This window comes from Acinonyx jubatus, chromosome B4, assembly GCF_027475565.1.
Source record: "Acinonyx jubatus isolate Ajub_Pintada_27869175 chromosome B4, VMU_Ajub_asm_v1.0, whole genome shotgun sequence".
Lineage (NCBI taxonomy): Eukaryota > Metazoa > Chordata > Mammalia > Carnivora > Felidae > Acinonyx > Acinonyx jubatus.
Genome location: NC_069387.1, coordinates 103,889,899 through 103,905,408, shown reverse-complemented (window position 1 = coordinate 103,905,408; position 15,510 = coordinate 103,889,899). Strand labels below are relative to the sequence as shown.

General features: G+C 37.3%; 1 protein-coding gene and 1 pseudogene across 1 annotated transcript in view; both read right to left on the bottom strand.

Moving 5' to 3' along the window:
* Window positions 1–751: 751 nt before the first annotated feature.
* Window positions 752–15,510, bottom strand: part of TMTC2 (transmembrane O-mannosyltransferase targeting cadherins 2) — a 397,388-nt gene continuing 382,629 nt past the window's right edge. Inside the window, exon 12 of the mRNA XM_015083452.3 lies at window positions 752–2,353. Within this exon, the coding sequence (XP_014938938.2) occupies window positions 2,174–2,353 (180 nt within the window). The 3' untranslated portion in view covers window positions 752–2,173. The remainder of the gene's footprint in view (window positions 2,354–15,510) is intronic.
* LOC106985279 (transcription factor BTF3-like) lies at window positions 13,043–14,911 on the bottom strand (annotated as a pseudogene).

Below are 15,510 nucleotides of genomic sequence, written 5' to 3'. Positions count from 1 at the left end.
TGCTATTAAACATCCATGCATTTTATGACACAGGCCCAATTATTAATGCTACTTGGGGACTGGGTCAACTCGAAGTGCCTCTACTGTGCAATCAGCGAACCTATTAAGAACCAAGTGTCTGAAAGGAAGAACATTAACAACAAAAAGACATAAAATGTTAAGACTAGGAAGTCATCATAGGTCAATAACTATTTAAATAAATAAAACTGTTAGACATTGAATTTATCTCTATATCCTTATATTAAATTCCTTATTTATTTACTTATTTTTTTTTTGCAATTGCCAATGTGTTAAAAGATGAAAAATACACTTCAACCCACACTTTTGGTTTGACCACGGGTTTGCTGTTGTTAAACGTTAAATATCATTCTGAAGACACAGTGATCTAGTTATAATTTAACTTTTTGGCCCTTCGATGAAATGTTTAGAAAATAATATACCTATTAGGAGGGCCTTCTTACTAATGCCATCAACAAACCTCTCTCACTACATCTGACCTTTTTACAAAAACACTAATTCCGTAGGAACACTACTTTAAATTCTTTATCCCGCTTTATTCAGATACAGAGTAAAACATATAAAATATGGAGAAAACAAAATATGATGTATTTGCATGTCCAGCTTCCTTTTAGTGGGGCTGCTGCCCAATATATATACATGAAAGTTGAAGGAAAGGAGAAAAAAGCTAATTTTCAGTTGCAAAGAACTGACTTAATGAATCAAGTTTTGTTATTTTGCTATGGTAGAATAATAAATAAATAAATATGTAGGGTATTGTATAGCTACTTTCTCTATGAAGTTGATAGTGAACTGTTTTTTTTTTTTGCAAAGTTAATTTTTAGTAGCAAAGTTTGCAAGTCAAAACAATGTTCAATAAATGTTTTTCTCTACTTCATTTTTACTTGTGTAATGATCACTGAAGTGGTTACTAATAGGTAAAGGAATAAAACACCAGTTTGCTAGTGAAAAAATAGTTTAACTGTGAAAAGCGCAAGGCAGAAGACCTAAAAACACACAGGCTGATGCTATATTGTAGCTCATTTTTTATGTGTTTTGGGACGAGCAAAATATAAAAAAATAATTCCTTAAAAACTTATTAGCATTGCTGTCTAGGAACCTATCAGAAAGTGATTAGCATTTTATACCAATTCTTTCCAAAATATAACATCACTGGCAACCATTATTATACACTCCTTTGTTCAGACTTGATTTTTTAACCATTAACCACATCTGGGAAGCACACAGCAACTTCCCTTTTGTCTAATAGCTGCTGGCTAGTTATTGGAATTAGAACACTTTTAAGCTCTTTTAGATTTAATCCTTATATAAGCATGTGCATTAACCAGCTATAGCTACTTCAAAAGCCTAAGAATTAATACAGTGAATTCTCCTAGGCAGTCTGGGGGGAAATGCTGGTGACATTAAAAATAAAAATTGCCTGCCGGACATGTAAAAGGTCTCCCCAACCTCTCCAGCAACGCCAGTGTGAAACATGGTTACCTCAGCTCAGAACATTGAAAAGCAAATGCTGTCTAAAAGAAATGAAGACTGTGACATCCAAATAATAAAATGTTATGTGCCCTAGTCGGGAAACAACTATAGATTCTGACAGATCTTGACATACTTTAAAAAAATTTTTTTTTCCCCTAAGTTTCACAAATTGGTAAGCAGGCTGTCCCAAAGAGGGAAGACAGCAGCGTCAGGACAACCGGCCGGCACGCTGGGATTCACACGACACTTTAATTATTCCCTATTAACACTTGATCTTATTAGTTTAGCAGGGCTGAATGGACACTCTGACTTCCTCTCACAGTGTTTAAGGAACAGTATAATTTCTAAATTAGCTTTCAAAAATGAACAAAATTTGTAACTTAGATTCCCTGCCCACCTCCCACCCCAATGCCGTAAGATCCTGTTTTAAGTGCTCTGGTTTAATAATAGTTCTATGGGTAACAATTACGTCCTTGAGGAGGTTTCCAATGTTCCCCTTTTTGGTGTTAACGGCTGTGCCAACAGCAGAGTGAATACTCCCAGACGTGGCAGTGACCCCAGTGACCTCTGCCCCCATCTTGGAAGTCCATACCAGCTCTTGTCATAGCACTGCTGGGAAGTTCTGTTCACTAACGAAGCCAGCTTTAAAATATGGAGGAGGAGGAGGTACTGCCCTCCTGTGTCAGGTCTTGGATGTCTTTAAGCCTTGCTTTTCCATAATGTTCCACAGTTTGCGGAGATTGGACTGCGTGATGACATCATCTGGCTTGAGCTGCAGTGCCCGCAGGTAGTTGGCCTCGGCCTTTTGGAGACGGCCATTGAGATGGAGGATAGCCCCCAGGTTCATCAAAGCAGCCGGATACTGGAACCAGAGAGGGAGGGAAATGATTAAGAGGCTTGTTTCAAGCTTTCCTTCATGGAAGACAAAAGTTTTCATCCACTTATGCAAATGATTCCCTTATGTCTGGAGGCATTTTATGGAAGCAATTTAGCAATTTATACAAATAGATCAAGATAACTAGGAATAACAACAACAACAAAAAGTTTTCAAACAGCTGGTTTACTCTGTGCTTTAAATAGTGCAGGCAGCTACGAAAATATTCTTCTTTAATGAGAAGGCATAGGTTACATATGAAAACCTCGTCGCCTAGTCAGACTGTACTTTTCTAAGGAAACAGTTAAAAGTCATACAATTTCAGATAGAATTGATCTTCTTTTTTCAACTCAATGTCAAGAAATAAAAAAATTAAGTTGGAAAAGTTGACAAATTTATGTCCACCCACTCTGTTTCCTCTCCTTAGCAATCTTCCAGGCCATTTATACAAACATTAAGTAAATAAGTTAAAAAATTGTACAATTTTACTGATGTTTTCAGGGTAAACGCTCTGAAAAAAAATTTCAAATGTAACCACTAATGTCCTTTCCAAATCTAACCCAAGTAGTTTAATGAGACAAAGTTCTTATTTTTAAGTCAAATTTTTAAACTTCTCCTGGTGAATGTTTATTGTAAACACAGCAAAGTAAAAACATACCAAAACAGATAAAATGTGGTGCAGAAAAATGGAACCTTTGTCAGAAAAGTTTTTCATTATTTCTTTAAAGGTAGTTGTGAGTCTCAAACACAAAAATTTTTATAGTATGTGATATTTGCAATACAAAGTTATCATATGAAAGGCAAAGTTAAAAAACAAAACAAACAAAACTATGTACCACTAGTTTCAGACAAGGGTCTGCATCCCCAAATTCTGAGATATTGGTTGACAACAACAAAAGTCCTTCCCAAAGGGAAAAAAAATTTTTTTGCTTGCTATCTACAAATAAAGGCAGTTCTGTTCTTGTCTTGGTGCTCGAACTTTCTGGCGAACATACAGCAGCTAATATTTTGGCAGTTACACAAATGCATATTTCAAATATCAGATAAAACTAAATGTGTTTATGCTAAGATTGTGTTTTCATTTTACAGATGGTGTCAACAGAGTAATTGTCCTGGCCAACTCTGTGATGCAGTGTAAAATAATTCACAATAATTTTTACAATTTAGTATTTTCACAAAATGCATGCATTTTTTCAGCTGAATTCATGTGACTCCACTCTTTACTGTAAAAACAATTATTTCTGAACCAAAAAGAGTGCTAGGGGCAGGGCTGAATAGCTCAGAATAAACCAACTGGAAAGAGATGATCAGATTTGGACTTTAAGAGGTCTGGGTTTGAATTCTTGCTCAACCACTGACTGTGACCTTGGTGAGGTGCCCTAACATATCTGTGCCCAATTCTTTCATTTATGAAATACCAAAATAACATCAACTTTTTTTCATGTTGTCAGAAAGATAAAATGAGACATTTAACAATGTGGTACAGTACATGTATGTAATAGACTTGCAAATGTCAAGTTCACTTTTCCTTCTTTTCATCTGCTTGAGGTATATAGCACATGCATGTTTTTATAAAAACATTTTTATGTTTTTATACATACTTTACAATTTTTATTCCAATGGCTACACTATATGTCTGTGGATGTACAGCAAAATTCTCTTAAGTCCTCAACTATAGGGCATTATTTTCAAACTTGTCTACATCCTCTTTTCTCTTCCAAAAATAATGTTGCAAATATAAGCTATTCCTGACCTTCAAAAACCTTTTGGTCAGGATGACGCCATACTTATCAAGAAAAATACAGATGGTCAATTTCTAATTTTAAACCCCAAGCCAAATAAACATAGCTCTAAATTACATGTGCAATGAAGGTCCACACTGGAAACCTAAAACACCACCTACTCTGTCTTCCTAACAGAACTTTGTTATCATTCCACCCATTATTATCTTGAGTCGTTCGATGCATGGATGCATTTCTCAATTCTATTCCCTCACGGAGCTCAGCACAACTATCAATAAACAGCTACTACAGTGACGGCAAAGTGTGTTCACAGCCTGAATTACTAGAGATGCTAAGTAGATAAAATGTTCAGACTTCCGCTATCCTGAGTGGGAAGAGAGGAAATGGAGACGGAGAATCACGGTTGGAGACCATTCCTGGCTAACCAGAAATAGAAGAGGCCCAGCGACAGGGGCTGAGAGAAACCAGATGGCTCAGTGGGATAGTCGTTATTTCTTGAATCACTTTATTATTAAAGTATCTGTGCCTAACTATAATCGCAACTCAAGGGGATTATTAAAAATACTCAAAAGTTACAGAGTCACAATGCCTGAGTGCCAGGCCAGCTCTGCCCCAGAGATGTGTGAACTCGGACAAGTTGACGGAACACTCGAGACTTCAATTTCTTATAGAAATGAATGATAACAATACTTGCTGCATAGAATTGCTGCTATTGTATACATGAGAATACAACATTATTGTCTTTTTCCTCTTCTTTTCTGTCTCCCTATCATCTCAGAAACAGAAAGCAGAATTTCCTGTGAGTGTGCCTGAGTAACTACTGAATCCAAACCCTGTGGATTTGTGACCTGGCTCTACCTTTACTAGCTTTATAGACTTTCTTAGGTTAAACCAGAAGAGACAGAGGTGAAGACAGGTGGTGAAGTAAACCAAGCCACATAAATAGGCTTTACTATTGCTACTGAACTGCAGCCCAGATTCTTCTGTCCTCAGAGTACTTCAAGTCACTTCTTTCTTTAAAAAGAAAAGTTAATATTAATCTAAAATAACACAATTAGGAAGTGACATCTGTCATCAAAATGAGTTCTGAGTGCTAGTTATCATAGTGTTTTTGGAATAACTTTAATTTTGCTTTTCTAAAAAAAATTTTTAATGTTTACTTATTTTTGAGAGAGAGAGAGAGAGAGAGAGAGAGAGAGAGAGAGCTGGAGAAGGGACAGATAGAAGGAGATACAGAATCTGTAGCAGGCTCCAGGCTCTGAGCTGTCAGCACAGAGCCTGATGTGGGGCTTGAACCCACAAGCAGGGAAATCATGACCTAAGCCAAAGTCAGACACTTCACTGACTGAGCCACCCAGGTGCCACATGGAATAACTTTAATTTTACATTAGCATGTTACTAGCATGTTTACATTAGCATGTTACCCTAGCATGTTACTCATTAAGCAGAAATAATAAAAAATTGACATTATGGGGTTAAAATGGGATAACAGATCCAATAGAAGTTCACATATACTCTTTAATTGTGCTTTTTTTTAAAATGTTTATTTGTTTTTTAGAGAGAGAGAGAGAGAGAGACAGAGAGTGAGCAATGGAGGGGCAGAGAGAGAGGGAGACACAGAATCTGAAGCAGGCTCCAGGTTCTGAGCTGTCAGCATAGAGTCTGACACGGGCTTGAACCCACGAACCGTGAGATCATGACCTGAGCCGAAGTTGGACACACCCCACTGAGCCACCCAGGTGCCCAACTCTATAAACAGTAAAAATCCAAGTAAACTAAAAATGTATATGTTTAAGAACATACTATTTTTAGGCAGCTATAGATTTCTGTGTTTAGATGTAACGTATTTTTCTGAATATGTCTATCTCACCAAAGTAAAAAAGAGTTTTTATTTTACAAACCTACAAACTTACATCATTATGCAATGCTTTTAAAACATCACTATAGCCTCTTACTTGAGTTGAGTGGAGACTGAGGAAATTTGCATGTATGCTCAAAAGTGACCTAATCAACAAGTACTTAGGTACAAGCCTTAGGTAACTGCTTAAAACTGTCAACAGTTACTTTGACATAAACAATTTCATGTGTTTGATAAAAATTTAAGAATAAAACTCAATATAGACCACTTTCTGTTACATGGTTGTTTTCTCTCTTCAAAGACAAGCCTTCACAGCGCGACCGGGGGTAGCTGACTGGATGGATGCCCAAGGGACTGAGTGCCTATGGGTCTTCTAGCCTTGCCTCTAGTCCAGGAAGTAGCATCAACATCACCTGGGAGCTTGGTAGAAATGCAGAATTTCAGGTACCAACCAGCGGATCAGAATCTGAATTTTAACGAGATCCCCAGGTGTTTTGCACTCTCATTACAATTTGAGAAGCAGTGTTCTAGAGGTCATTTCCTGATCTTAGATCATATTATTTTACATCTTTTGAGACGAAGTTTCCTAGAGGAGGATGAAGTCCCATACAGAACAAAGAATGTCAGATCAAATGTCTGTCCTCTCATAAAGTGAATTCTTTTGGCCAGGCAATTATTTAGAGTAGGAAATGTGCAAATGAAACTTTATTATAAACAGAAGCCATAAATGACCAAATATTATTAGACAGGAGAGGAAAAACCTTTTCATAGCCAAACAGAAGCATGTAGAGGTTTTTAAACAGAATTAAGGACTACCTAGCTATATAACTGAAATCAAAGAAGCTCAGGTGACTGGCTGTCTGATGATACACTGGTGTCCTTGCTCTCTGCCAGCTGTGACTCATGGGCTGGGAAACAGAAACCCAACCACAACTGCTGGTGTCATCCCTCACGCACATCTTCTTTGATTAAAGACAGCTGATGAAGTTTTCAGCATGTTAACAAAGGCAGTAGCTTGCAACCCAGTAAAATGGGGCTTATGGCTCTGTACAACAAATGACAGACTAGAAAGGAGAACCAGACCTTTCTTGTTTCCTCAAAGAGGACAGACGCTTTACATCAAAGGGGCTAATTGGTTGCCATGCTGAGGCAACAAGTGACATCTTTTTTCAAGTCTCCAGGGAATTACGACTTTATTGTTACTTGACTGTGGCCTTTGGTTTATTTCTCCAACACTGGAGGAAGTAAGCAAACTCAAATAATAGGGTGGGGTGGGGTAAAGCGAAGGCAAGTTTGCACGGGTCTGATTCTAGACTAACACCTTTGAGGCCCCAAAGAACTCAGCTGAGCTCACAGGGTATCCTCAGCACACAGGATTAGAAGACAAAGTCATTTTCCTGGTCTTTGCCTATTATGCAGTCTTGGAAAGAGAAAGATATCTACGGAGGAAGAATAGTAAAGCCATATGAGGATTCAGGATTGGACATTCATGTTTCTATTGAGAACAGGACTAAAATCTAGAACTTTGAACAGAAAATTTGGGTAGAGCCTAGAAAAAGGAAAAGGGTTTGGTTGAAATGGTCTGCTTAGGTGGGAGCTGGAAATCCACGCAGTAATTGGGCTTTCTTATCCCATTATTCCCTGTGACCATTTCCTTTTTGTGAGGGTAAATCAATAGGCAAGAGAAGTTTTGAAAAAGATGAAGACAGAAATATCTGAACTTCTAATTTTACAAATTAATTTTACAAATTTTACAAATTACAAACTTCTAAATTTACAAATTTACAAATTTTACAAATATTTCCAATACTTCTAATTTTACAAATATGTTTATTTCCATCCAAAGAATTGCTCAATGTATCCATATAGCTGTATATTTACTGTTGTATGAACTAAATAACTTTTGAGGAAGAATTTCTGAGGTTAGCCTTATCCAATTATTATTTACTACACTACAATTTGGGGGGGATGTTTTCAAGATAACCACATTTAACTTCTCTTCTGAATGTAATTTGCAAACTTAAATGAGTTTACCCAGTCTGAAGTTTTTAATGGATTCTCACTCTCTTTCAAGTAGTTACAGAATAACTTAACGAAGGCTGCACACTGCCATTCAACTGTATTCAGTTGAAATTGCTTACCCAATTGAATTTAGTGGAGCAGTAACTGCACCATGATGCCTAAAAAATAGTGGTTTGGACTTTAAAAAAAACATATTCATGAAAAAGAGTATTTATGCATAAACTTAAAGGATCTCTATTTATTGTGCCTTGTACATGGCAGATATTCAATAAATAATTACTGAATTAAAGATTATCTGTCAGGATTATGGAAAAACGTGTACCATGAACCCAGACAAAGTTTGATACCACATCCCCCCTCTATTCCAACGTTACCCCTCTTCCTTTGTCTTCTTGGCATGCTTCATGGTCAATGCCAAGCTAGAGATCTGAATAAATTATCCTTGATTCCTTGCCTTACTCCATACACACACACCTACTTACATCTAGTTGTTAAGTGTTGACAACTTTACCCAATAATCTCCCTTAAATTTGCCTTCTAATTATACTCTGTCCTTTTCTCTCTACTTGGTTTAAGCCCTAATCACCCTTTCTTGGATTATTTAAATAAAATTACTTTGAGAAAGAAGAATACGTGAATGGGTAGCTGAATAGATTAACAGGTGATAGATTAAAAGAATGAATGAATGAATATGTGAGGAAAGCCATACGCAGGATTTTTACCCTAAATACGATAGGTATACAAACAAAACTTTGAGAGGATACAATAGAACTATGTACTTGCCTAACAAGTGAAAATTTATAAAGACAACTGAAACCCCCAAATATCTCACTGTCCTATTCCTGAACTCACCCCCCATTCTCTCAAGAAAACCACTATTCTGAAGTTGGTATTCACCATTCCAATGTCTATTTTCACTTTTATTTTTTGTGTACCCATAATAAATGTATAATCTTATATGTTTATAAGTTTTGATTTTAAAACCACCCATCATGAGATGTCATCCTGCCAAGCACGCACATGAAACTTAGATGTTTTGCTCAACATTTTGTTTTGCAGACTTATCCATGTTGATGGATATAAAGTTTAGTTCTTTTATATCAATTCCATTGAATGAAAACCCATTCTCTTAAGGATGAACTCTGCTTTAGAGGACGGTTGTCATCCATATTCTTGTGAATATCTCTACACATATTTATTGGGAGAGTTTTGAGGATTGGAATTGTTGGAGCAGATGATCTGCAAGTTTGCTAGACATTGTCAAATTTTTCTTCAGTGTGGTTGTATCAAATGCATTAGCCTCAACATGTAACAGGGGCCCCTTTATTCCATATTCTTAATGACAACTGACATTGTCTGACTTTCAGTTTTTGCAAATTGAAAGTTGTAAGACAATAGTTTACTCTGTGTTTGATTTCTTTTTCCTGATTACTACAGAGGCCAATACCATTTTCATAAATTTATTAGCTTTCTCCTTTTTCTTTTTAGTGATCCACCTGTTCCTTAACATTTAGACAGAATCAGTTTTGTAAGGGCTGTCACCCACATGGTGGTGTTTGAACGGGAATTCCACAGAGCTCCTACTACCTCAAAACAGCTCCTAAATAGGACTGTCTGGCCTAGTGTTTTCCTGGTCAGAGTCACTTTCCCAAGACAAACAACCAGATGAGCACTGTTTCCAAGATGGACAATCTGTTATGCACAAAATGGCAAGTCTTTGATATAGGTGCACCTTCAACGTGGGTGAGAGGATGGCACAAATCTGGGCAGTAGAGAAGGGCACCAGGTCCACAAAAGTGTTGCACAGCAATGACGGGAATCTTGGACAACTGGATGTGGGAGAGGCTGGCAGCTCCTATTTAGCCCCACACAGATCTGATCTTTCTTTATGGCCTGCTTCTCTTCTTTATCTGCTTTCTGGCTCCCTTCTTAGCTATTCGACTTAGAGAAAACAAGAGAAATTTAAGTGAACAATATGTGTCATATTCTCCCTCTCTTTGTTACCCTCCATTTCTATTGGCACCGTCTGGCGTGGCATCTCATCCGTTCCTAAATACTGTCCACCTCTTGTTCTCCCACCTTTGATTCCTGCTCACCCCTATCTATCTCCCACTTGGCCATCTGTCTTTTTTAAAATATAAATGGGGTTTTGAAGGGTCAACCTACAGAACCTACAGGTGCCTACAGAAAAGAATCCAGACTCTTCAGCCTGGTGGTGCTAAGACACAGATTACGACATGGCACCCCAAATAAGCCCTCAATATACATGCTGCATGAGCCATGTGAAACTTCTATTTCTGCCATGTGCAATTTTGAGCACTTATTTTTTTTTATCAGACTGTTTCTCTGACAAAGCCCTTCTTCCATTTTCTTTTCAACAAACTTCTGCTCATTTTAAAAAGGGAGTTTAACAATCCCTTAATCATAGCTTGCTGCTGTATGTTCCCATAGTACTGTCTACATACATTAATTGCAACACTTACCACAATGAATTATATCTACTTGTTATAAGCATCTGTCTTTGCTGGAGAGTGAGACCGACAGTGAATTTATTTTAACCGTCTTTATAGTGCTAGTGCCAGGCTCTGGCATATGAAAGAAATTCTCAATGAATCCTTGCTGAAAGAAGAAAAAAATATATGATTTAGCAGAAAGAGCTGACCTAGAAGAGGTAAATTCTAACTTGATCTCAATGTAACTTAATAAACACTGAGTAGGCACCCACTATAAGTCAAGGTTGCTGTCAGATACTCTAGATAAGTGGTGAACAAGAACAGTATTTTTTTTAGTCTGTATGGGGTTTTAGCCAACTTTAATTGCACATTTGGCACTTCTCACAAACCACTAAAAGGTGTACATTCATTATTTCATTGATGGCCCTCAGACTTATGAGGTCAGTGTAACTCTTATCCATGCACTGTTCTAAGCATTGCTCTAAACACTAATAGGAGACACTTCACCAAGGGATTCACTGCCCTCAGGGTGTTTATAGTCCAGCGTGTGAATACAAATCTTTCTGCTACAGAGAAGAATCAGACATGTCTGTAAGGGTGAGCTATAGAGGAGAGGGGAGATTACTTCCTTAAGGCTATTAGGCTATTTATTACACAAGATGAATTGTCAGGTTGCTTCAAGACTTTAATTCTTCCAAAGGGAGAATGGCATACAAACTTTTGAAATTGGTGTCACATCAAAATCAACTTGTTACTTTTTAAAAGTATTTTTTGGCAAACTGAGAGTAGAGCCAACATTGGACAGAGCCCTAACATAGAAGAGTCTGAATTTCAATTAGTTTGGAGAATAAGATGTCACTAGTGAGATCTGTGCTGTTGAACCTTTGAGACCAACTCAAAATGGATAAAAAAATTGTACTAAAAAATTAAATATTGATACAATAAACTTAAAATATCTGTTACAAAGGTCTATGATAAAACAGAAATCCACATGCAATGCAATGGTCTCAGTTTAGAAATGATAGCTCTTTGTAGTCATATTTTGACTATAGTTGTATTTTGAATAAAGTATCTCTGCTAAAATGATTTACCAAGTGTACATACGACGAGGAAAAACAACATAGGGAATCTAGCAATGGCAAGGCACAGCCTGACAGACAATAGAAATGATTTACAGTGATTCTCCATTTCAACACGCTATTTGTGTTTTTGAAATAGCTTTGAATAAAACAAAAGAGGTATAGGTGACAAGCAAGACACAACGCTGTGTTAAGGGAGTAGTTTCAATTTCTCGGTGACACATTTTATCCTGTGTGCTCAGTCCTTCTCTCCTACATCTGTCCCATCCCAGCGGGTGTTGCAAGAATGTTCATTTAACTTTTATGAGGGTGTGACTGACACAATGTGGAGTGCTATTCATTTTGATGGCAATCAAAATGCCAAAATCTGTGGTTAGGGGGATGGCAAACAGTGATCGTAACAGAGTCCTTTCAAAGGTGGTAGTTATTTCTAACAGATTTTAAAGTGCACATACTAAATTAAGAATATGAACTCAGAAATTACTGCATACTAAAGAAGATCCTATTTCAAAGACAGGTTTTCCTGACACCCTTAATTTCATCACAACATCTCTCATAGGATCCAAATGGAAAAGCTAGATCCCTGGTCACCTCAGTTTCACTCAGAGCTGTTATAAAATGCAATCAATGCGCTGTTTTTCTTGATCTGCGATGAGCACATAGCTCATTATTTGAAGTAAAACTACAAATAAAAGTTCTACATAAGTGAGAAAATATAGGACTTAAAGTGCATGCAAGATTAGAAGAATAAAAATAAGTAGAACTTACTGAAGGTTAAAAACATTAAAACACTAAAGTAATGAAATTTAGGAAAGAATCTGCACATAGGCAAAATCATCTCTATCTCTAAAACACCAAGAGCTGTCTTCCCTTACTAATGTAGACAGCTGACACAAAACCTACAGCATTTTCTTTTACTTTTCCTTGAACCAAATTCCTTATCTGTTTCTAGTCCAAATGTACCCTAAGCAACATAATTCACTCTACACTTTATTCATTTCTCTGTGGTAAGAAGGGGAGGGAAGAACACGCTCATGCTTTCTCCATCATAATTGTGTTGCACAGAAGGATTTCCAGCTGTATGGGCCATCCACATGTGTATGTGTGAAGCGTGAGTTCGAATATATCTAATAAAGTGATGCTTTATTATATATCTAATATTACATATCAGGTATTTTATATCCAATAAAGTGTATTTCAGAGTATGCTGGAAGTTGAGATTTGAGTTTATCACATTTTAGAACTTCATTGTCATGGAGACAGAAGGAGAGAGAGATTTTTTTTTCTTTTTAATATTTTTTTTTCTTTTTGAGGGGCTGGCCCTTTTTGTTCTGTAAAATGATCATCTGAGTTTTTGTTTTTGATTTTTTAAATTATTAATTAATTTAACTTAATTAATTAATTAATTTTTTACTAGGTAATGATCTTCATTAACCTTGTTTCAAACTTTATTCCTGGGCTTCTTCAGCTTAATCAGCTGCAAAGAATGAATTGTGTATAAGCAAAAACTTAAAAGAGCTGCACTGTCCAAGGGGCTTGGGCTTAAAACTATTAGAGATTTAGATTTTATCAGATCTATGAACAAATTAAAAAGCAGTCTGAATATAAAATAGCAGTTCCCAGTAACTTCTTCAAGTTTTATCCTCTTCAGAAGTTGACCCGATTCAGTTTGCTTCATTCTTAGAAGTTTCATCAAAATTCTCCACAAGGTCTGGAACTTCATCCTCCTCCTCCTCTCTGGTAGTGAGTGGTGCTTTTCCGTCCACAGATTGGGCAGAAATTCACAAGGTTTTCCTAAACTACTCAGACAGGCTGCACCAAGTTGGTTTAAGATACTGGGTAGCGTTTCGGTCAGCTGGCTGCCTTGTCTCAGTGAAAGCGTTCACTGCCAGGGATACCTGGACTTGAGGTTTGTTAAAGTGCATCACTGTTCCTTGGTTTATGAACATACTCACTTCTTCAATACCAGAGATACTGTTTACCTTAACTTCTCTAAAGAGAACCTAAGCCTTTTATCTTCTGCGGTAGCTGTTCTATGAACCACCTTCTTTGGGCGAGCAGTTCCTTTCCCACCAAAGCACACTTGTGCTTGCAGTTTGATGAATTTCTCCTGGTTCATGATAGTTTCTTTCATCTTGTCGGAGTGGAAATGGGACCCCATGGGGGACTAGGGCTGGCACTCAGGGGGTCCCGTGTGGACCACCTAAGATTAGGTGCACACATGTGGGGCTTGTCTGAATTTTTAAAAACACAATGCTGCAAGGGGCACCTGGGTGGCTCAGTCGGTTAGGCATCAGACCCTGTGCTGGCGGTGCGGAGGCTGCTTGGGATTCTCTCTCTCTGTCCCTCCCCAGCTTGTGATGTCTCTGTCTCTCTCAAAATAAATAAATAAACGTAAAAAAAAACCAAAAACACAGTGTAGCAAGAGCTACAGATATACTACGTTGACAGAATCAAAGTTTCAACTGAAGTAAAGATTTGACAGGTGCCAGGAAAATTTTTTTAATCTGTGTATATATCACTTCTCCAACTGACCTCTATGTTTGCCAATAAATAGGGTGTGATCGGAGGGAGGTCAACTGAGCGATTCTAGTTTGCATACTGGTGAAATGACAGACTTGTTCTTGAATAGGACTCATTGAAAATAATCCTTCTTCAAAAAAAAAAACCATGGAAATGAGCATGTCACAGACCTCAAAACAGTGGATTAAATGGAATTTAGGTTAGGCATACACACTCTAAGGACGGGTAAGACATTTTTTTTTTCCCTCTCACGAAACAGATGGAGTGAAGAAGCATGATTCATTCAAGGGTGACACTATCATTTGGATCAATCACATTTCAACATGATATTAGAAGGCAGCAATTGTCCACCCGCAGAACGAACATGAAGAAACGTGTTTCATAAAGAGAATTCACCACAGGCTTCATGCACACCGCAAGTGGAAAGTTTTGCTAACACTCTGAGTTAGGATGACCCGATCAAACATAACAAGAAGGAGCAAGCAATTGCTCCAGAAACTAGAAATCTTTCCAGGAACTAAAAATAAAATGTAAACATGGTGCCTGGTGCATAACATTCTATTTGCACTTTTATAGGATGAAGGCTTTGTTGATACACGCTTGGAAAAATAATGATGCAAGGTCTTCACCCATCATTTCAGAAAACATTCCATCAGGACCCACCAATCACGGGGAAGCCATGCTGTACTCCAAGCCAATACACTTGCCAAAGTGTCACACCTGCTGAAAATGTAAAAATAAACACGGCTTGTGTGTATCTAAACTTACAGCAAATCAAGGGAGGTTTAATGGCAGAACCGCTGCTGCTCACACAGTATAAGCTCATGTATTACCCTCAGGATCTCTACGTTCAGTTGCACACTTTGCCTTTATTTTTGAGATGTTCATACCTGAGATTGCCACATCCAGATAGCATCCATCATCTAATGTAAAGCCTGAACAGTTAGCATATTTCCATACTTTTAAGAAGGTTTTAAAGACTGGCTTGATGACATTTTTCTGCACAATAGCTTCCAAAATTGTATAGGATAGAGATTTTGTATTGCCTTACCTACTCTACCAATGTTATTACCTCTTCTCTGAGTAACTTCATTTTTGAAAATGCTACACTCTTACTTTCTTACCTCCCTTCTTTGGTCTATCCAGTTAATATAAAACAAGCAAGCAAGCAGATAACAAGCAATCAATAAGGCAATAACACAGACCCAGAGCCCAAATACTTGGCCTGAGGCAGATACATTGGATACTTATTCACTCATATGCCACAAATAACAACCCAAATGCGACTTAAAAAGGAAGAGGGGATAAAACAGATTATTTTAAACCCAGTGATTAATACTCAGACACCAACTCTGATTTCTTTTAGACTCATCTTCAATAATGAGTTAGGGAACCATAATGATTATGTAATATATATCGAATATGTTTATAAAGTCACACAGTAGTACATTTTTACCTCCCCAAAAAA